At 34.0% G+C, this 22485-nt stretch overlaps 1 protein-coding gene across 1 annotated transcript in view; it reads right to left on the reverse strand.

Moving 5' to 3' along the window:
• Positions 1–22485, reverse strand: part of RSRC1 (arginine and serine rich coiled-coil 1) — a 406135-nt gene that overhangs the window by 200766 nt on the left and 182884 nt on the right. The window contains exon 5 of the mRNA XM_032408362.1: positions 10346–10382. Within this exon, the coding sequence (XP_032264253.1) occupies positions 10346–10382 (37 nt within the window). The remainder of the gene's footprint in view (positions 1–10345; positions 10383–22485) is intronic.

A 22485-nucleotide genomic window follows, 5' to 3' on the forward strand; every position in this document is an offset into this window, starting at 1 on the left:
CCATAAACCAGTTCTTTCATTTACTATAATCGAGATAACCCAGAAGTGGCAATAAAACTAACTCTGCACTGACATCTTAAAATACAAATTATGTAGTCCTCAAACTTCCCCTATGAATGCTTGAAATAAAAATGGTAATAATAACTTCCAATATTTTGACAGATTTCCAGCAAAAACCAGATTCATGTGTCTGTTTATGCACACTGTATCAGCACTAAACAAAAAGTGCAAGTTATAAAATATCATTCATACTGTGATTCCATTTTTATAAATAAACAAAAAGCTACATAATATATATGCATTTGTATATCTGGGAAGAGAAAAAGGTATAGAAGGATGGGTATAATTAACATTGGGTTAGTGGCAGAAAAGAGAAGATACATTTTTTTCTTTATCGGTTTTGACCCACTACAAAAAACAATGTATTACTTTATAATTTTTTGAAGTTTATAATAAAATTTTTAAAAGGGAGAGAATGTAGGTAAAGGACAAAATTTTCTCACAATTCATTCTGATTAGAATTGATATATTGTTTGTAGCAATATGAAGTAATTTACATAACCAGAAAAGATTTTTTTCTTTATAATTACGATATACTTGTAGAAAGTCTTATGCTTCTATAGATTTTCACCCACTATTTTAACACATTATGAATAAAGAGAAAATGAAAGAAGTGAAACAGAGAGGTTATGTGCATTACTGGAGGTCACACAGTAAAATCATATTCTCCTGGCCTCCTTGTGCTGTGCTATTCCTAAAATAAATAGGCTGTGTATGTTAAAGTTAAATACATATGTTATGATTCTGTGGCAAATGGTAATGAGCATGGCCAAAGATACCACTGTAGCAAAGACATTCTCCATCTTAACTCCTAGTGCTTTGATGGGAGAAACAGAAAATAACAACCCTGTTGCCTCTGCTGCTAGCTCTCTCTCTGCAGTTACAGATAGATCCTGAGAAAAGTCATGAAATAACTACCAGGTACCTGGTAGGATTTCCTGCAATGAAGCAGAACCTATAGTGTCTTAAACTATAGTACAAAAAACAAACAAACAAAACAAGAATACAATATTCAGTTATTCTGGTGGTTTCAGGAGAGCCTGACTTTTGGACTCTTGAGTAATGGGAAGCCAGGGTAAGGGGTGATTTAATGCACTTGGAATATTTAGTTTTACTCTACAAAGCTTTAATAAGCATATGTGCATAAAACTCAGAAAATGAATTTTATCTAGATTAAACATAAATCTGAGACTATTAGTAATATCATCAAAACTGCAGAGCATCTTTATCATCTATTTTCTTTTTTTTAAATGCTAACTGGCCACCATTTTCTCCTGGGACCGCTATGTCTTAAAAATGCAACAACAGATCTTTCTTTGGAAGAGAGGAGATGGAGGGAGCATAGAAAATGGGCCCAAGTTCATGCTGTCTGGATAACTGGGTAATATTTACTAATCATTCACTGAAGGAGCAATTTTTAATAAACTTGTAACTGACCAAAACATGTCAGAGAAATGGATCACTGACAATGGCACTGTTTCCAACTGGAATGTGAGCCAGTCCCCAGATTTAAGACCTGTAAACTGCCTAAGAAATCATGACAGTAATAGGACATTAACATTTAATCCATATTAAAGGTATTTTAATTTGCACACATTCATCAGACACACTTCTTTGTTAAAAGGAAAGAGAGAAAGATTTATGAAATTGATCTTCCAAAAAGAAAAATTTAATGCTGTTTTATCTCATGATCACAGTTTGAGGAAAGTATTGGTTTTAATATGCACATTTACCCTAAACCTCAAATATATATTGGCTTAGGTGAGAAAAATAAATTAAAATGCTGGGAGGAGAGGGATCATGTTGTATATCAACTGAATCCTCAAAAGTATGACAATACTACATTAACTATGTTTATTCTTGTATTAAAAAATTATTAGTCTGTGAACTAAAATACAGCAGTTTTATTTGCAAGTTCTATGCAAAATAGCCTAAAACAAAGAGAAAAGGGCTTTTATTAGAACCAGTAGTGTTACTGATGAGCACCTAATAGCTAGCAATGGGCCCGCCTACATTTCTGGCAAGCAACAACTATATTTTACAAACCACTGATGGACTAAACAAGCTATTAATGACAGTTGCTTTTCAACACTTAAAATGGTCAGACTGTGTTACCTGACCACAAGGACAAGTAGGTCATCACTCTCAAATGTTATACAATATAAGAAACATAAATGAGACCTCTGTGGGGAAAAAAACCCGCAGGTATGGCTCCAGAGTTCTTTTGCTATTCAACTATTAATAGAAAGCAAATCCCACTTAAAGTTGTAAACACTTGTAACCCTTTTTACTAAAAGATTTATCATCACTTATTTAATTTTCCACCTAAGATTGAATAAGGTATTATTAGTCCTAGAGTCCAGCTTTAGCCCTGATAGATACAACTTAACAACTGGAATCAAATCCCTCTGTTACTCTTGCAGAGTTAGACGACGAATTTTTTGTTCTTGTATAAACCTGTAGGTGTCCATCTGTCTGGGCTTATGAACACCCAACCAATCATTCATAGGCTGCAAAATCATATTCAATGGGTACAAGGGGGAAGCATCTCAATTTTTCATCACATGCAGAAGACCTTGTCTTCTAAAAGACAGAACACATGTCTTTTAAGTCAATGCCTTTCAATGTACCTTTCTTCCTTGTGGTTGCTGGACCAGCAGCATTAGCCTCACTTGGGAACTTGCTAAATGAAGAATCTCAAGTCCCACCCTGGACCCAGAGAATCAGAACCTGAGTTTAAACAATATCCCCAGGCGACTCATAAGCACATTAAAGAGAGTGAAGCAATGACCTAAATCACCCCACCCCACCCTACCTCCAATTATTTGACTTTTCAGAAAAGTGTACAAGGGGAACCTTAGAAACATCATACTGATCAGGATAATTCACTTCATTCCCTGCCAAAGGAAGCATGGCACAGCAGTCCTTTCAAGCTGGAAACAAACTCATGTTTGTTGTTTGAAAGAAACAACTCACAAACTATTTTGGCCTAAAAAAGTGACAATTTTTCATATAACTTAGCCTAAGGTATTCTGATCTCAATCCCTCTTCCAAGAGGAGAGGATAGCATTATTTTTATAGGTTGCTAATAAAACAACAATAGCTATATTGTAATCAAATGACAAGGCTCTAGCTCCTGTATGTTTTCATAACTATAAAGATTAAAATGCACCAAATCCCAATTGACTGCATTAAAAACACTCTAAAAAGTAAATGTTTTAGTCCCCATTTAGTAGTTCAATAAGGGTTACTACTCACTATATTATCTAGAATTTTAAAATATAAGATCGTAGAAAAATGTGAAGTAGGTTCCTCTGATGTAACAGAGGGGAACTTAGAGTTAATTTTCTACACCTTTAGAGCATCATTAATAACTAAAAAAAAAAAAAAAAAATCAGGAGCAACATCACCACCTAATAACTACCCACCTCCATTCCTTCAACCCTTCTGTGTTACTGGGGTCCTATCTGAAGGTCTTTAATTTGTATATGATTCTTCCAAATAAAAAGTATTATTTAAGTTCATTATAAAATCTAAGCACAACATGATAAGCAGTGTATTCACTCATTTTCTCTAAGTCTTTAAACAGATATGGGCACTGAGCTCTTTGAGATGTTTGTGTTTAATTCTGCTGACAATTCCTGTAGGATTCCCGTAGTAGAATTACTCAGGATTCAAGGTCTGCTCAACATTGATTTCCAACATTTTCCATTATGAGTTTCTCTTTGAGGTAAAAATGTTCATACAGCCCTCCCCATCCCTGAGAGTAGTCATAAATTTAGTACATAACTGGAAGCACAAACAAAAATTATCCCCAGAGAAACAAAGTACAACGCTAAAATGCCAAAAGAGCAAACACAGATCTAGGCTTTGGTTGTTACCACAGCACCAGCTAGAGGGAAGGGACTTGAAAGTGAGTGGGACCAAAAGGGCAGTCTTGGGAAGTATTGCTCTGGGAGAAAATCAGATAAATACATGACAGTGACACGAAAGTAAGAAGAAACAAATGGCTAAACAGAAATAAGACATGCCAACCCCTTCATCCCTGCCACACCCACCATCGTCCATTAAAGAAACCACATTTGCTTTACTGCAGAAGCAGGTACCCTTGAACTAGGAACCATGTCTACAAAATGTCTAGAACTTATAAAAGAAGGAAGGAAAGGAGGGAAAGAAATAAAGTCACCTCCCATAAAGCTACTGTAAGAAGTAGTAAACAGAAAATGCAAATCAAAACATTTCAAGAAATGAAAATTCTTCCCTCAAAATCAACCCAAAGCACAAGGCTTTTTTGGACAAATAACAATAAGAAAACCTAGAATCAGATATTCAAAAAATAAGAACAGATATAGAAGAAAAATATTTCAGAAATGAATAAATTAGAATGTGTCCAAGGAAGAATAAACTTGAATGAAAATTTAATAAGAAATATTATATGAAAGCAGGCAAACTACTACTCAGTTGTTTGAAAACAAAGTAAAGTAGTAAAAAGAGTCAAAGACAGAGAATGAAATAGAAGATGAGCAAAGATTTTATATGTAATTATATAGAAACACATATATAACTGGAATCTCTGAAGAAAACAAAACAATTGAATGGAATTAAGATTTAATACTATAATCCAAAAATAATTATTTCCAGGAATAAGAAAGCTTAAGTCTACATATGAAAAAGCCCAGAAAAATTAGCCAGAAACATCCAACTTTGAGAATCATTCTAGTAAAACAAGAACAATGAAAAAAATGGCAATGCCTCAAGGCAAAAAAAGAAAAATCAAATTAAACATAAGGGTAAGAAAATAAGGCTAGTGCCACAAATATCAAGAGCAGAATAATGTTTTCCAGAAAGCCAAGGGGAAAAACTGTAAGCCAAGGATTTTATGTCCAGTCAAGCTGTTGCACTCAAGTAGCAAAACTATAGAAAAATAGCAATGTGCTAGATTTCAAGGAATAGTGTACACAGCAGGCTGTCCTGAGGAATATACTAGCGGGTGAGTTGTACACAAACAGGAGATGATTGGGGAAATATCAGTAAACAAGCTGATGGTAAATATTTAATATAGTTAATTTTAAAGGTGATTCTAAAAAAGGGTGACAGCATGGATAGAAGAATAGTATGTAAACATCATATATTCCAACAGAGTAGCAAGAATACAAGAAGAAGAAATGGGAGGAAAAGGGGGAAAGCAAAGTACAGTAACAGCACTGGCTATCACAAAGGTTAACAGCTGGGAATCGAGGGATGCCACTTAAAAGATTAAGTAGGAATGAGGGGGAAGAAAGCACTATGCATTATAAAAGATATAAATACAAAGGTAACCACTAGAACAAAAATGCAAGCCTCCCTAAATTTCATCATCATCATCATCATCATCATCATAATAATAATAATAGCTCTTCAGAGACAATTCTCCATAGGTTCTGCACATCTAGTATCAGCCAATAGCCTTTCTTCAGAACTATCTTTTCAAGGGGCATCTGGGTGGCTCAGATGGTTCAGCATCTGCCTTCGGCTCAGGTCATGATCCCGGGGTCCTGGGATCGAGTCCTGCGTTGGGCTTCCTGCTCAGCTGGGAGCCTGTTTCTCCCTCTCCCTCTGCCATTCCCTCCACTTGTGCTCTCTGGTTCTCTCTCTATGTCAAATAAATAAATAAAATCTTAAAAAAAAAAAAAAAGAACTATCTTTTCAAATATAACAAACAGTCTTGGAAGATAAAGAATTGCTCCCTGGACCAGAAGGCAGTTTTGTTACCAAATTAGGATACTAAAGATAATATCTTTCTCTTAGGGAAAGTTTGGGCTAATTTTCTGTCAGCTCCTTAAAGAACAGAGTCCCTCAGCTATGACACAAACCCACTGGGTATGCAGCATCACCGCATGGAAACTGCAGGTCACAGGGAATCTATACAACTATGTAGTGCCACCTTTGGTGCTGTTAGTAATAAAGAGCTTTGTTTCTGACCCAGAAATCTCATGTCTCCTGCCAGCATCTATTAAAGTACGGGCAGGCATACAAATAGGCTAAAATCTCAGACCCTTAATAAAGAAGATACAGACAAAGAGAGAAAGAAACACAGTAAATATAGCGATACAGTAATTAGGGAGTGATTTCCAGGAGAGGAAAAAGCAAAGTACATAAAAGTATTTATAATATGCTATATTTTATAAGATAGAGGAAATAGGAATAATACACATGTATACATACATATATATATATATATATACACTTAATTATACAAGAAGATGCACAGGAAGCATAAATCCAGAAGTTAAGAAAATTGGCTACCTACAAACGACAGAGGAGAACAAGCTAGAAAGGAAGTGAATGACACCTTTCTGAGAGATGTACTGTGTATAATATTTTGGCTTTGTATAATATTTTGACTTTTGGAAGCATGTTAACATACAGATATCCAAACATATAATTAAATCAACAAGAATGGGGACAAGGGCACCTAAAACTGAATATAAACAGAAACAAATGCATGCAACCATATTTCAAATGAATTAGCTAACTACAATCAAGGGGGAAAAGAACGCCTGAATAAATTTGAAATAAACTTTAATAAACTCTTGAAATAAATCTTGAACTTTTTATTAAGTTTTATTTTTCATAAGGTATGGTTGTAGCAATTGTGAAACTATTTTACATGTATTATATAATTAAGCAAATGGGTAAATGTATTGGTGTTGTTAGGAGTCACAGTTCTCACTTTGAATGAAGGAAAATACAAATGTGAAATGGGGAACAACAAGGAAGAATTCTGTGGTTTGGATTGAAGCTGGAGGTGTTAGTATGACTCATAATTTCTTAAAAATACCTAACTATCTAAGTATCTAAGTCTTAAGTATCTACCTACCTACCTACCCACCCACCTATTTATCTAATCTAGGACTGAAAAGTCCTAGAAGTAATGAAATCCCAGAGACAGTGGACATATCACATGTCCAGACCTTGATTCATAAATACCATTTTCCTCTAAAATTAAATGAAATGATTTGAAGAAATAGCTGATTCCATGAGTAGGACAGGGAAGGTTTCAAATGAGCCTGGAACATCTTGTTGTGCCAGAAAATAAGGAGGTGCTTTAAGAAAAGATGGGGTGTGTAGAAACAAGCCAAAAGCCATCTTGAAAGGATACTCCCTGGACAAATCTTGGACAATTTGAGTTTCAAAATAAGTAAGAAAAGTAAAGAATCCATGAGTCCTTGCTTACAATAAATAGATAAAACAAGAAATAAGGGTGGGCTCTTCTTTAAAATAGAATGCTGGCTACTAAATCTGGGAGGGAGTGGTGGAGTAGGAAAATCTCCATTTACAATCAGGCAAGAATCACCAATGGATGATGGAGCACCAACCTTCAAAGACCCTGTTTAGAACTTTCAACAGATAAAGGCTTTATGGGTAAGAGACAAGTTTGTGAAAAGAAAAATACAATAGCACTGGGCAGTAGAGTAAAAATTTAAGCTAAGAATGACAAGCTGGACATAGAAAAAAAGAAATGATAGAACAAAGGCCGAATCAAGAGTTTGAGACATTGTGACGAATAAATGAGATCAGCCCTTGGAGAGGTTCCACGGGAATACAGTCCACTTATCCCACCCTTTTTGCTATCCACACCTGCTTTTAAACCTTCTAAGGGTTACAGGTAACTATATACCAAGAAGAGCCCATAAACAGAATACAAAGGCAGTATATACAACTATGCTATGTATGTGTCCTTGTGGCAAGTATAACATGCTGCATATGTCAATTTTCTTAGCTTATTTTTATTTTTTTATTTTTAGATTTTACTAAATTAATCAATCTCTACACCCAAAGTGGGGTTTGAACCTACAACCCCAAGATCAAGAGTCACACGCTCCAGCAACTGAGTCAGCCAGATGCTCCTTTCTTAGCTTATTTAAATTTATACTTGCTTTTACCCTTAGAACAATGTTAATTCTCTATGATAATTCAAGTAAATTTGAAAAAAACAAAGACTGAAGGATAATAAAAAGAAATTAATTCCACATGTGTGGGATGTTAATTTTACACCATATATTTTTAAAGATCAATCTATTAGAAACTATAATTCTAATTGTATTTAGCTACACAGCCAATTCAAAGAAGGTCTAGATGTGCTAGAAGGCAAGGGCTCTAAGTATCTGCTCAGCTGGAAACTGGAGAGACACAATCCTAAGGAGCCCACAGCTGTTAGACAGACAGGTTTCATTAATGCTCAAACAATAAATTCTTGAGTTCACTTCCCTCCAAGCAGTTGTGAAGACTATCACTGACTTTACTGGACAGTAGTGCACAAGACAGTATGAAATGTATATATGTGTATATATAGGATATTATGTTATATATTCATATATTCATGTTATTGCAAATATTTCACAGTGTGTCAATTTTACAATGTCAACCTATAGAGTCTTTTGAACGACCTAGATAAAATGCATTAAAATCATCCACTTCCCACTACCTGTTGTACTGATCCTAGCTCTCTCATCCCTAAAATGCATTATCTTTGAAATATATTTGATGTATATGACCCAGATAAAAATGAAATATAACTTAGGGTCAAGAATAGAAAAGAATAATTAACAATTACTCTTGACTTTAATAAGTAGCTATGCTTGATCAAAGGTTTCAAATATTTTTAGTTGGAAAATTTTCTTCAACTAAACTCTTATTTTAAAAATTTAAAAATTTATAAAATAACTAAAAGTGGAACTACTCTGATTAAAGTGGGTAGTGACAGTCTGGAGTGCCACCTGCTTTGGGGAGCCTTCCTGGCAGCCCAAGGCAGTTAGAAAACCAGTGCTGAATAAGATTATAAGTAGAGTATAAACGTATTAAAAAGTCACTGTAAATGAGTTCATACTAGTAAATATTAAAAATGTAAATTTTAAACTAAAAAAATTTGATCCATTATTATTTACTGAGGAATATGAAACAAGTGAAAATGAAGTCTTTTTAATAAATAATAATTTATAAGATAAGTATAAAAGACAGCTCATTTTGGCACAATGGTAGCTGTTCTTCCTTATTATAAGCCCCCAACTGATACTGGAATTTGATGTTTTAGATTAACATTTTTATTCTAATGTCCATATGTCCTAAATATATTATGCCACTAAGAAGTGACAAACAGGGATTCAGGAAATAATTTCTAATAATGAGAATAACAATGTTATTCATTTACTTCTAATCGAGACGAATATATAGTTCAAATATTCTAACTAGGTTGTTATATATTGCTTTTAATAATTAACTTGTATTTTTTAGGATCATTTTTTAAAAGTCTGGGTTTCCTCAGTTTCCTTTAGTTATGGTAAGGAAAACCAAAAATCCCTTCTAACTCTAAAACTACTGTAAGGCAAAGTGAAGCTGCCTCTTGCTACTGTTTGCTTTTGTGGGAGCAAACAAAAGCACATTAATAGTTAACAAAGCTACAATATGATATACGAATGAAGTCTTACATTAAAAAAGTACTTAGATTGTATTTACAAGTGCTCGCTTCGGCAGCACATATACTAAGATTGTATTTACAAAAGAATCTCTATCATTAATTATTCAACATTTGGATCTAACCAGAAACCATAGCATGACTTTATAATGCTCTGTTTAAATGAACTACTTAATGTTGTAATGAACACTCAATGCAGGAAGCTAAATGAATTTTGGACCTGGTATAACGAACACTTTTTCTAATTTCTTGATCAGTGGACAGATTTTAATGTTAAGTCAGTTTGAATTTCATTTGTACTTGAAAAATGTTTACTTAAACCAAAAATTTTGCATCTCAATTATTTTATATTCTAAAACTGAATGTAGTTTAAACCAATGCATTATTCATAAAGCAAAGACATCAGGAAAAACAAAGCTGTGCCCTTCTTTCAAAGCCGTTAAATTGCTAAAACATACCATATTTATGCATGCAATATTTGATTGTGTTTTTCTTAAAACACAAGCTTGTTTTTGTCAAATCAAGATATGCCAAAAATTCTACACCAAACATTTTTGTTTATAATTAAAGCAATCATCAATCCAAGGATTGTCATCCATTTTATTTCATCTCTACATCAAAAAAAAAAAGTAATTTTAAAAAAATTTTAAATTCCCTTGAAATGATAAGATAAATGAAAATGTAAGTGCCTTCACATAACAACAGTAAGCTGACCCTTTGGGAAATGGTTGACTTTCTCAATACAAGGTATTCAAAGCTCATTCAAAAGTGTTCATTTAGAATGCAGATATCAAAGATGATGCAAATGTTCAAGAGAAAATTAGAACTTACCAGATGTTCTAATCCAGCTTTGATGTTTCCAGATTCCCTAAAATAGACGAATAAAAGTTCTAAATAGTTGCTAAACAGTTGTCTATCATAATTTACATTTACCTCAAATGCATTTTATAAATCCTTATGATTTTTTCATATTATCTTCACTTAATGTTCACAATAACACTGTTTTTAAGGACAGAACAATTTCCACCAAAAGGAAACAGATAATTTATTTACATCTAATAATATTACCACTAAAATTGGGATTCTACTAACAGACTGTTTCAGATTTTTCAAAGTCAGCAGAGAACAAAAGGAAGTCAAGTGTACTATTATTTTACTATTCACACAATATCTATTTCACATTAGCTTTTTCATTAGAGTTTATGTTTTCTCCAACATTTATTACAAAAATGTTCATACAGATTCTATCTACCATCTAGATTCTACTATTGACATTTTACTATATTTGCTTTATCAAATATCCATCCACCAATGATTGCATTTTATATAAAAAATATATACATAAAGAATATGTTTGTGACTATATATCTAAGCAACTACATCTTAACAAATTTTTCCTTGACATTAATTTTATTAACTTAGTGCACACTATAAATCAGGACCTAAGATTATTGTAATATTAAAAAACAAAATATCTCCAATGAAGACACAAACATCAAATATCATGATACATTTTAAGTACTTAATTCTTGCTTTTCACTGTAAAAAAAGACGGCTGATAGAACTAAAAAAACAAATAACTATGTCAGTAGCAAAGATAATTTAAATATGCATTTGGCAAAATGTGGCAAATAGTTTATTTTTCCCCTAATTTTGGTTCTTATTAATTTAGTAGTGACAAATGGACTTAAAATTTCCTCACTCAGACCAAGTAGTATTTTAATTTCATCATAAATACCAAACCTTGTATTTTTAACATGAAAGTATACTTCTACCACATTGCAGAGAATAATTATGAAACATCCAAGAACAGTATTGCATTCATGATATTTAATCTTTCCCTCACACCTCTTTCTTTCTCTAAAGGAGCCCCAAGTTTACTTTTCTTCTATTTCTGTCTCCAATTTTCACTGCCAAAAATATACTTCTCTGTTTCCTTTGTCTTGCTACACAATCTTTCCAAATCTCCCTATCGTTTTCCCCTTCAGATGTGCTGCCTGAAAACTACATTTCCAACTTTTGCTCTCACTGCCCAGTCTGGTATACTGGGAATAAATTCCAACATCTACTGATCAGCACTCATCTTTAGCCATTCTCTTCTCTACTTTCTGCTCTGGCAATCTTAGCAATACTATATATTCAACACTTGAAAATTTAAGGATTTCTGAAACTCATTCTCTGGATGCAGTCTTAATGACAAATGACAGGAATAAACTGTAACAAGGAATTAGAAAGGCTAATGGGTACATAAATAATTTTTAATTTACTACAAATTTAATGCATTTCCTGGAGCTAGAAGTCAAATAAATCTTTAAGTTTTCACAAGGACATTCTCATATAGTCACCATGTAATTTAAAATTTAAACAAAAAAAATGCATATAGTGAAACATCGGACAGTGCAACGCACATGTGTGTGCACTACAGTACAATTGAGTCTTCCTCCCATCACTGACTCCCTGTTCTCAACCAGATATTAGCTCTTTGTTTGTCCTTCTAAAGATATTCTGTGTGTGTGTGGGTCTGTGTGCACGTGCGTCTTTCTCCTCCTGTTTTTTTTTTTTTTAAACCCAAACAGAAGCATACTACATTCACTGTTTTGTCCCTTCATTTGGCAATCTAACTCAAAGTTTGCACTATATAATACGAATCTACATCTTCCCCCCCCCCATGGCTACATTGTCACATCATGGTTCTTATTAGAAAATAATACTGCAGTATAAAAGAACAAAAATGCTCAGATTCAAAGTACAAGTCCATAATTTGAGACCACTAGAATTAGACATGCTTCATCAGAATATTTTGGATTTTAGAAAGGTAGTAAGACATATACTATGCTGTATGCCATGTAACATTGGCAGCAAGCTTTGAAGCAGCATCTCATCATCATACACAACAATAATTCTGAAAGCAACATGAATGTCCACACAAAATGGGATAAACAAAGACTATGAATAACTTCATTTCAGGGTTAGTTTTGCTATCAATTGAGTTTGCCACAAACTTAGGGAAAATCCCCCAGTTTTTTCAGCTATTTGTATTTTGGAATCAAGGATAACAATCTGTTCTTTTAAAAAAAAAAGGCTGGTTGGACTATTGCTTTGTTATATTTTCAAGTGATTCTTTAAATTAAATGATATTTAGGAAGTAGGCATTTTGAATGGTATGCAGGAAAGCCACATCATCCTTGACACAGGCCCTTTCCTCCACTACCAAATGTAAACAAATGTATTCAACCACAGTCTTGGCGACCGAACATCCGTAATTATCATTTAGAATTAGCCACTTCTTTCTGTCTTCACAGCTACTACTTTAGGTCATCATCTTTTCTCTCCCAGGCTACTACAAAGCCTCCTAATGGGTCCCAATGGCTCTTGCCTTGCCCCATGTTAACTTATTCTCTATAATACAGCAAGATCTTCCTACAATATACACCTGATCGTGTCATTTCCTTTTCAAAATACACAATATCCTACTACACTCCATTTTATTCATTCCCTGTTATATTGCCAAAAATGTGACAGCAATAGCCATAAGAAATTAACCTGGCTTCCCTCACTACTGAACCACTTGCTCTCTATCTCCCAGCCTCCTCTAGTCTTTCCTCACCTAGCTTACAAACAAAATCAAAACACAACAAAAACAAAACATCCTTCAGGACTCAACCCATACGGGGAAGGAAACCTCCTCCCTTCCTCACAAATGAACTAATCAACTCTTCCCATGTGTTCTCATCACATAGTTTATCATATTTTATTATAAATACCTAATTACTTTCCCAATGACCCCACTAAAATGAAAATTCCTTGAGAACATGGATTTTATCTTTAAAATTTTTATATCCCAACACCCAATACAGTGCCTGCATCAGAGTACGTATTCAACTAATAAGGGTCTGACATCTAAACGTGAAGACAAGGTGGGATGGAGAATCAGTAGCAACCAGTTCAGGTCTCTGACTGGTCCTCCCCAGGCCCACTCTCTCTCCAGACCACACGAAGAGCAAGGCAACTCCAACAGCAAGTGGTTGTTTGGGAGGGTAGTATTGGAGGTTGTGTGTACATATGTGGTGTGTGGAGTATGAGGACACAGTGGAAAACGTGGTTGATTCAGGCCAGAGTCCAATACTAGAGGCTTTGCACTATAGTTTTTAAATTGTCCCAGAGAAGCACAAGCCAGATCCTAGACTTTTACCTCTCTCCTTAGATTAAAGTTACTAGCCAAGGCAGCTGAATGTTGCAAATAAATAAAAGAGAAGTCCATAGGAAGACCTCTGAGGTGAATAAGCACAGGAATAAAAAACAACAAATGGAGCAACCTCATCCAGAGGAAAAAAAATAGATTGAGCAAGAACATACTATAAGCGTAACACCTTTAAAGATAAAAGATTTTTAGAAATTTAATACAAAAAAAAAAACCAGTTATGAAGAGGAATCAATATGAGATAACAGGTATTAAAAATACAGTAGTTTGAAATAAAGAACTCAGAGCCTGAATTGAAAGCACAATAGCTACAGACTGAGAATAAATTGGTGAGCTGGAACACTGGGTGGAACTCTCCCAGAAGGCATAGGAAAGGGATGAAAAGACAGAACAAACAAGAGATGAAGTTAAGAAGAGGAATAGAAGTGTGAACATCTAATAATGGGAACCCTAGAAGGAAAACAAAGACAAAACAGAAGAGAATAAATATCTGAAGAAATAATAACAAAAAATTCCCAGATACAGAATTATTCAAATCTTAGACTGAAAGGGTACACAGAGCAGTGAACAGGTTAAATGAATATCCACAGCAAAGCATAATATAAGGATTATTAAGAGTGTTACAGATCAAGAGCAAAGGCTAAAAGCTTCTAGAATGAACAAGCATACCCCTCCATACAGGAAGAATAACACTGACATCAAATTTTTCAACATTAATGCTAGAGTATAAGATATGTAGTATGAACTTCCAAGATAAAGTGTTAAAGGAATAGGACTGTGAACCTAGAATTTATATATAGCTAATAACTTTTTAAAGAGAAGGAAAAATAAATTCTTAGCATACAGGGTCGCAGGAAATTCACCACAGAAAGACATTATTTGAAAGAAGTTCTGACGAATGCAATGCAATAAGAAGAGAAATAAATTCAGGACCAGATAAAGCGAGTAAGGTTGACTTAGAACGTAATTATTATAATCTAAACAATTAGTAACTAAAAAGAAAACTAAAGAAATTTCACCCACAAGTGATACAGAATCAAAATGCCAGAGAAGATTCTCAGGTTGGGTAAGAAACAAAATCCAGTAATGAGTCATTTACAAAGAGATACATTAAACAAAAGGATTCAGAAAAATTTACAAAAAAGGGATAGTAAAAGCTATAAACAGGCAAACTTGAACCAAAAGAAAACTGGGGTGGTAAGTTTAATGACAAAATATATTTAAGCCACTCTCCCATCCAAAGAACATATATACATACACATTTTTTCAGAGAGAGAGATATATATAAAATGATATTCTATTCTAGTGTAAGATACAATAGATCAAGAAATTTTTATGTATATCCAGAAGGTTTGCATATTCCTAAAATGTAATATGTATCATAGTTTGGGACACCAAAGTTTCAGCAAGTTTTTCATGAAAATCAGTTTTCTTTAGTTTTACTTTGGGCAGAAAGACAAGGAAGAGGGGCCATCTCAAAACAACACAAATAAAGCATCAGGAGAACATAAACACTACACAAGACAGCATGATATACAACCCTGGTTCTAGAGGCAGAACACCTAAACTCAAATTTAAGCTGTACTACAAAATAGCTGCATGAGCTTGTTAATAACCCAACTTCTCTGAGCTAAGACTGTCCACCAATGATGTGAAAAAAGAAGATAATGTATATGAAGGAATACTATAAATACAATAAACTGTAATGTGCTATAGAAATCTGTTATTATAATAGATATTTAAATACAAAAGTCTTAAAGTGGCTATTTTTTTAAATAGAGAGGCAAGATCCAAGACATTGACAGAGAGAGGGATCTTGCAACAAATGGTATAAAGCCTGTCCTCTTTAGTGGTCTGTCTCTTGGGTTGTCCCTGTCATGACTTCATCAATATTTGTGCAACTCCTTTTGCCCTGTGCTGAAAGCAGACTTAATTCAATTATAGGTCTCAAAACTGATAAAATGGTCTTGAAGTGGAAAATGGGAAGAAATTATTGGCAAATGAATAAAGATTTGTATCGAACTAACACACAGGAGTACAGCAGGTCTTTTTTTAATCATTCCCTGTCTTAAATCTTCTGGGAACCACGAGTTTCCCTTCCCCTCATGCAGCACATCGATTTCTGAATTAGACTGCAATATTAAATAATTAATATACTTGCCATGATTGATGTTTTGCATTAGTTGAATATTAGGTTATCAATCAAAATCCACTTGGTTTAATGTAATAATATTGAAAAAGTGTCACGGGCTGTTCATCCAATTTGTAGTTGAGGCAGCACAGATAGTAATGCTGGCATTACACGAGGCTCTAAAGCAGGAAATGCAGTGGCTCAACATGTTATGAGGCAGACATTTTGAAACTAACTGGGACAAGGCTGAGGTTGTCCTAAATAAACCCCGTGGCACCTGTCAGTTTCAACGTTAGGTCTCTTTCCAGGAGAAAGATGCCATGCATCAATCATAACATGGCAGGCAAGAAAAATTTTAAAAAGAAGGATACTACTTTAACTTTGTGGCAAACATTTCATTATTTTGCCAAAGGAAGCATGTTCTAAATCCAGAAACTGTTGCTATGATAAAGCTTATATGCCCTTAGGAAATTTCCAAACAAATACACTAAGATTTTTTAGAACTAGTCTTACTAGGAAGAGATCCATTTTTTGTTTGTTTGTTTGTTTGTTTTTCATATGGGAACAATATTATACCAAATTGATCATTCAGGTTTTATAATGGTCTAAGGAAATCAGGTCAAGGAGTCACAATTAACAATAGTATTTATTTTTTAAAAACTCTATTCCTTCTGATGAAGGCATTCTCCTTCATTCTCAGTATTTTACATGTATACTTGCAAAATATAAACTTTTTTTTTTCAAGAGCAAGCCAAAATCCAGTGGGTATTTAGTTATAAAATACTCAGAAACTATAATGAAGGTAACTAACTAAAGTAGCATTAAAGTATCATTTCACTGACCAAGTCTTTAAGAAATAAAAGATTAAATATATTTATAATCAGTAATGCATATGTATTATCCCATATAAAATGTGCACACACATAGAAATTATGGAAAACAGGGTAACTCCTAAATAAAAAATTTTTACAGTTTTTTTTTTGGTCATGAACTAAGTATATTATTCACTTTTAAAAGCTTACTATGCTTCAGTTTCCTATAGCTGTAAGAGATTCTTATCAAAATTAATTTTTTATCATCTCTTTCATAAAGCAAAAATCTACGTGAGTTTGTTTTTTACATAATGGCAGACAAGGTTTTTTAAAGCCTGAGTTATAAATTATAAAAGTATCTATACCTCCCATCTCAAATAATCATTGATAAACTTTTACATGTATATGTTACATACTATATGTTATTAATGAAAAATTTGGCAATATATAAATAAGAAGAACATGGGTTCAAATTCCAACTCTACTACTTACTAAATAACTTTGTCAAGTTATAGATCTTCTCTAATTTTTCCATTCTTAAATTCAAATAAAGGATTAAAAAGATAATCAGCATATGTATGTATATATACATATATACACAGAAGTCACTCAGTAAATACTGATTCAGTATGACAGACTAATAATGAACCAGTTGACTGCACTCCACTTTCAAAACCAAGAATTAGCTTTTTAAATCACCTTAAAATTGGTTTCAACGGTAGTACCTATTAATGAAAGTCAGTCTACTTTTCACATAACAGACACATATAAAAGACTTAGCCCAATGCCTAGTAACCAATAAAAATACCATGTATATCCTGGCATAAGCACATTCTAATATCCTGATCGCTTTGAAAGGAGCAGAATGATAACATGTATTGAAAAAGTAAGCAAAAATAATTTCTCAATTATCTGATGCTTTTTACATTTTATTCCCAATAAGAAACAAACAGATGGGGTGCCTGGGCGGTTCAGTCGTTTAAGTGTCCAACTCTTGATTTCGGCTCAGGTCATGATTTCAGGGCCCTGAGATCAAGGCCCTGTGTAGGGCTCTGACTGGGCATGAAGCCTGCTTAAGATTCTCTCCCTCTGCCCCTCCCCCTCTCTCAAAACCAATCAAACAAACCTGGGCATGGAGCCTGATTAAGATTCTCTCCCTCTGCGCCTCCCCCTCTCTCAAAACCAACCAAACAAACCAAAGAAACATACAGAATATCAGCTCTAAGTTCCAAAAAGATCTTTCCGGAATTCTCAATTTCAACTTACCAGGTTTGGTTAGAATTCTCAGCATTTTTCTCCTGATTGGAGACTATCTTGCAAATCACTGGCTCTAAAGATATATTCTTATGTACCACAATTCAGAATGATAGTTTTCAGATATTTGTATTTTACAAGTAGATTTTTTATCTGACTATTATTTGCAATAAATTCTGCTTTAGAACTTACAAATCATTTGCACAAACAAATGTGGCACGGTTACTGAATTTTACATGTACTATTCTCTTTAGTTAGTTTATGAGTCTTTAGTTAGTTTATGAGTGATGGACATTAAGGAGGGCATGTGATATAATGAACACTGGGTATTATAGAAGACTGATGAATCACAGACCTGTACCTCTAAAACCAATAATACATTATATGCTAATTAAGTGAATTTAAATTAAAAAACAAACAAACTCCAGGACTGCGAGGGGGAAAAAAAAAAGAGTCTCGTTAGTTTTACAAATATTAGTGAGCATTCACTAACCATATTAAACAGCTAAGGACATATTACACACACTGAGCTTACTGCAATGAGAAGCTGAACACTTAAGTTGGTATACATCAATTAAGCCATTTATAGTCATTCAGGTAAACAGGTTCTGAAGTTAACGGAAATGGTTGACAAAGGAAAGAAAAGAGATTTCAATATTTTTGCAGTTGTGTTCTAGATAACAGTTTCCGAAGAAGACAGTGAGAAAATTCATCACCAATAGATCTGATCTAAAGAACTGCTAAAGCAATGCTTCAGATACAAAGGAAATTATACTAGAAAGAGACCTGGAACATCAAGAATGAAAAACAAGAGAAATTTATTTACTGAGCACTCTTATACCTATCTCCACAATAAATTCTGAGTAGATAACAGAACAATAACAGTAACATAACCAAACATCATTAACAAAGAGTACAAGTATTAAGATATGATATCTATGCCTTAGATATTTAAAACAGTGTTGTCAAACCAAGACTATTAAATGAAATAGTTAATGTCCATGCCAGGCAGGGAAAATGCATGTGAACATGCTACCTATTTGCTATTTCTCACACGCAGGATTAACATTCATAATCAATAACAACCCTCTTTCCCACTGAGGCCAGACACAGCTCAAGGATCTTTCTCAACACTATACTCTAAGGAGTAATTGCCAATTGTCTTGAGTTAGCAAGTGAGATGCAACCCATTCACCACCACTCCCTTCAATCCATGTTCTTGACCCACCTCAAGTTCAGAAAAAGGAGAAACTGCCATATGTGTTAGAGTGGTTGGGAAATATTTCAAAGAGGTGGGTAATTTTAGCTGGATCCTGGAGGAATGACTGCATTTGAGCAGACCAGGTAAGTAGAAAAGAAGAGGCAGGAAGAGAGAGCCCAAAGGCCCCACATAACCTGGTAGAGGTCAAGTAAGGTGAGTCGTCTGCCCAGAATACGTACATGAAAAGTCTTTAATTTTATTTATTTTTTTAAAGATGTTATTTATTTATTTTTGCGAGAGAGAGTGAGCACGAGAGAGCATGAGAGAGCACAAACGGGGGTGAGGGACAAAGGGAGAAGCAGACTCCCCACTGATCAGGGAGCCCGATGTGGGACTCTATCCCAGGACCTTGGGATCATGACCTGAGCCAAAGGCAGATGCTTAACTGACTGAGCCACCCAGGCACCCTGCCCTGTTAAGTCTTTAATTTTAAATAATTGTTATTTTGTATGTTTTCAGGGCCATCATGTACAATTGTGCATGTTGTTCATTATGGAGAAAAAAAGGAAAAAAACCCTAACGGGCAGTGGCAGCTAAAAGCTCTATGCATCCAAGCAGTGAATCCTCGTGTAGTACTGCATCCACAGGAAGAAGGGACATGTTTTCCTAATATGCACAAACATATCGTATGGGCTAGCAGTAGCCCTGCAAAAAAATAAATGCTGACTATAGAAAAATTCAAAATCACATCTGGTTCTAATAAAGAAGAAAATAAAGATCACCCAAAATTCCATCAGCCAACATAATATCTCAATATGTTTAATTTTTTTCTCCATTCTTATGAATACACACAAATACACTTACTTTTTTCTTACAAAAATGGGATGATTGTTGATTTCTGCTATGTAGCTTCGATTATTTCACTACTTAATTATGTATTATAAACAGCTTATCAGGTGCTAATAAATATATTTATATATAATATTTTTACTGTTTACCTACTATTCTGCTCATAGATGTATAATAAGTCAACTTCTCCATTATTGTTGGACATTTGGTTTGTTTCAGATTTCTAACTCTAAATAAAACTGGGGTGTAAAAATACAATAACATCATTAGATTTAAAAATCACTTATGAATTTTATGTAATGTTAATTTCACTTGGAGGAATGGGGTTAAATAATTTTTTTTTTTAAAGATTTTTTATTTATTTATTTGAGAGAGAGAATGAGATAGAGAGAGCATGAGAGGGTGAGAGGGAGACGCAGACTCCCTGCCGAGCAGGGAGCCTGATGTGGGACTCGATCCCGGGACTCCAGGATCATGACCTGAGCCGAAGGCAGTCGCTTAACCAACTGAGCCACCCAGGCGCCCTAAATAATTTTTAAAAGGGGAAATAAATCAGTGCATTTCACCTCTAGTACTTAAATAATTTAAACATATATTTATTATATTTATATAAATATAAATTGTATTTAAACAATTTAAAGTTTGAAGTTTAAAGTTTCATTATCATTCATAATATTTTAAATTTAAATACAATTAAAAATAAACTTCTGCTTTCAAGAAAGTCCATTATAACATTGCATCCCAACAACTTCATAAAAGCAGTGTCTATCTATATGGAATATAGAATCAATAATTCCAAATAAAAAGTAACATACATATAAATTTCTATTAATGTCTTCAGCTGAGAGGAAATACAACATGAGTATATTTTTCCTGAGAAAAGCAAATTTTCAATAACTAGAAACTGATTATTCAATTCTTCAAGTATTAACATCTTTTGATGCTTTTTGTCTTCCTTGTGATGGTCTCCTATGTAACTACACTGATACTCTAGCAGGAAACAAAAAACTAAAGTGTGACTTTAAGCAGGTAAATACCTAATAGTGCTAGGAAATGAAACTCCTAAAATTCTTTCTTTGTTTAATGAATAAAAATAAACGACTCAGTCTAGAATTCAAGATTCTTGCTCAAATCAACGATTTGGCATTTCCTAAAGACCTCTTTGCCTTTCCCAGCACTTAAATCTTTGATCACATTATTTGCCTAAGTAAACTGACCTCCTCATAAATTCTACCTCTGAGGAAATGAAACAGTATATGCCAAGCACTGTAGAGAGTGCTTTACATGAATTAGCTCATGTAATCCTTACAACTTAACTACAAAACAACTTAAATGAGATCACTGAGGCTGAGAGAAGTTAGGTAGATCACACAGTACACCCTCCCTGCTAGTAAAAGGTAGATTTTTTTTTAAAAGATTTTATTTATTTATTTGACAGACAAAGACCTAGCGAGAGAGGGAACACAAGCAGGGGGAGTGGGAGAGGGAGAAGCAGGCTTCCCGCTGAGCAGGGAGCCTGATGCTTGGCTTGATCCCAGGACTCTGGGATCATGACCTGAGCCTAAGGCAGATCCTTAAGGACTGAGCCACCCAGGCGCCCCTAAAAGGGAGATCTGAAACCAAGCAGCCAGAGTTCATTGCCCAAGTTTTAATCAAGAGAGAATTTATTACTGTCAATCTCTAAACAATGAAACAAGATTCTACAATATTCTCCTACTCCTTAATTGGCACCATGACTGGAAAGGAGGCTGCAAAGGGGTGAGGACTTAAGTAAAATGAACACTGACCCTTAATGATTGGCTAGTATTTGCCAGGTGCTGAGCCTTTTCACCTATTTATAGTCACATTAAATTCTCATGATATTCACAAAAAGAAAAATATTAGAGCGCACAGATCAGCAAGATAAAACTAAATGCCATTCTTCACCTAACAAACACAGATTAAAATGAATGATGTTTCCAGTGTTGGCAATGGTGTGTGGAATCAGGTACCCTCATATCCTACTGATGAGAGCAGAAAATAATACAAGTTTTCCAAAGGGCAATGGGAAAATGTTCAAATTCTCAATAATACACATAAAGTCTTTGACCTAATGGTTCTACTTCTCTGGGTTTATCTCAGCGATACATTCAAAAGGTATTAATCAGTCTGTTGTATTTAATACAAAACAAAAAAACTGGGGAAAACTCAATGCCCAATAATGGCAAACTATGAAATAAAATATGATAATATCCACAGAACAGAAAAACATATAGCAATTAAAATTATGAGGTAGTTGCATATGTCCATGAAAATGTTCTTATGGCATATTAAGTTTTAAAAAAGAACATATTACAGAATTATATGTCAGAGTTGCTAAAAAAAAGTTATATACATACATTTGTACAGTGTCAGTACATATGTGTATATATCTGTGTATAACTGGAAAGTTATAAATGAAAATGTCAACAGTAGTCAACAGTGGGATTCTGAGTGATGTTTATGTTCATTCTAATTCTCTTACATGTTTTCTAAACTTTCTTC

The sequence above is a fragment of the Phoca vitulina genome, unplaced genomic scaffold, assembly GCF_004348235.1.
Source record: "Phoca vitulina isolate PV1807 unplaced genomic scaffold, GSC_HSeal_1.0 scaffold10, whole genome shotgun sequence".
Taxonomy (NCBI): domain Eukaryota; kingdom Metazoa; phylum Chordata; class Mammalia; order Carnivora; family Phocidae; genus Phoca; species Phoca vitulina.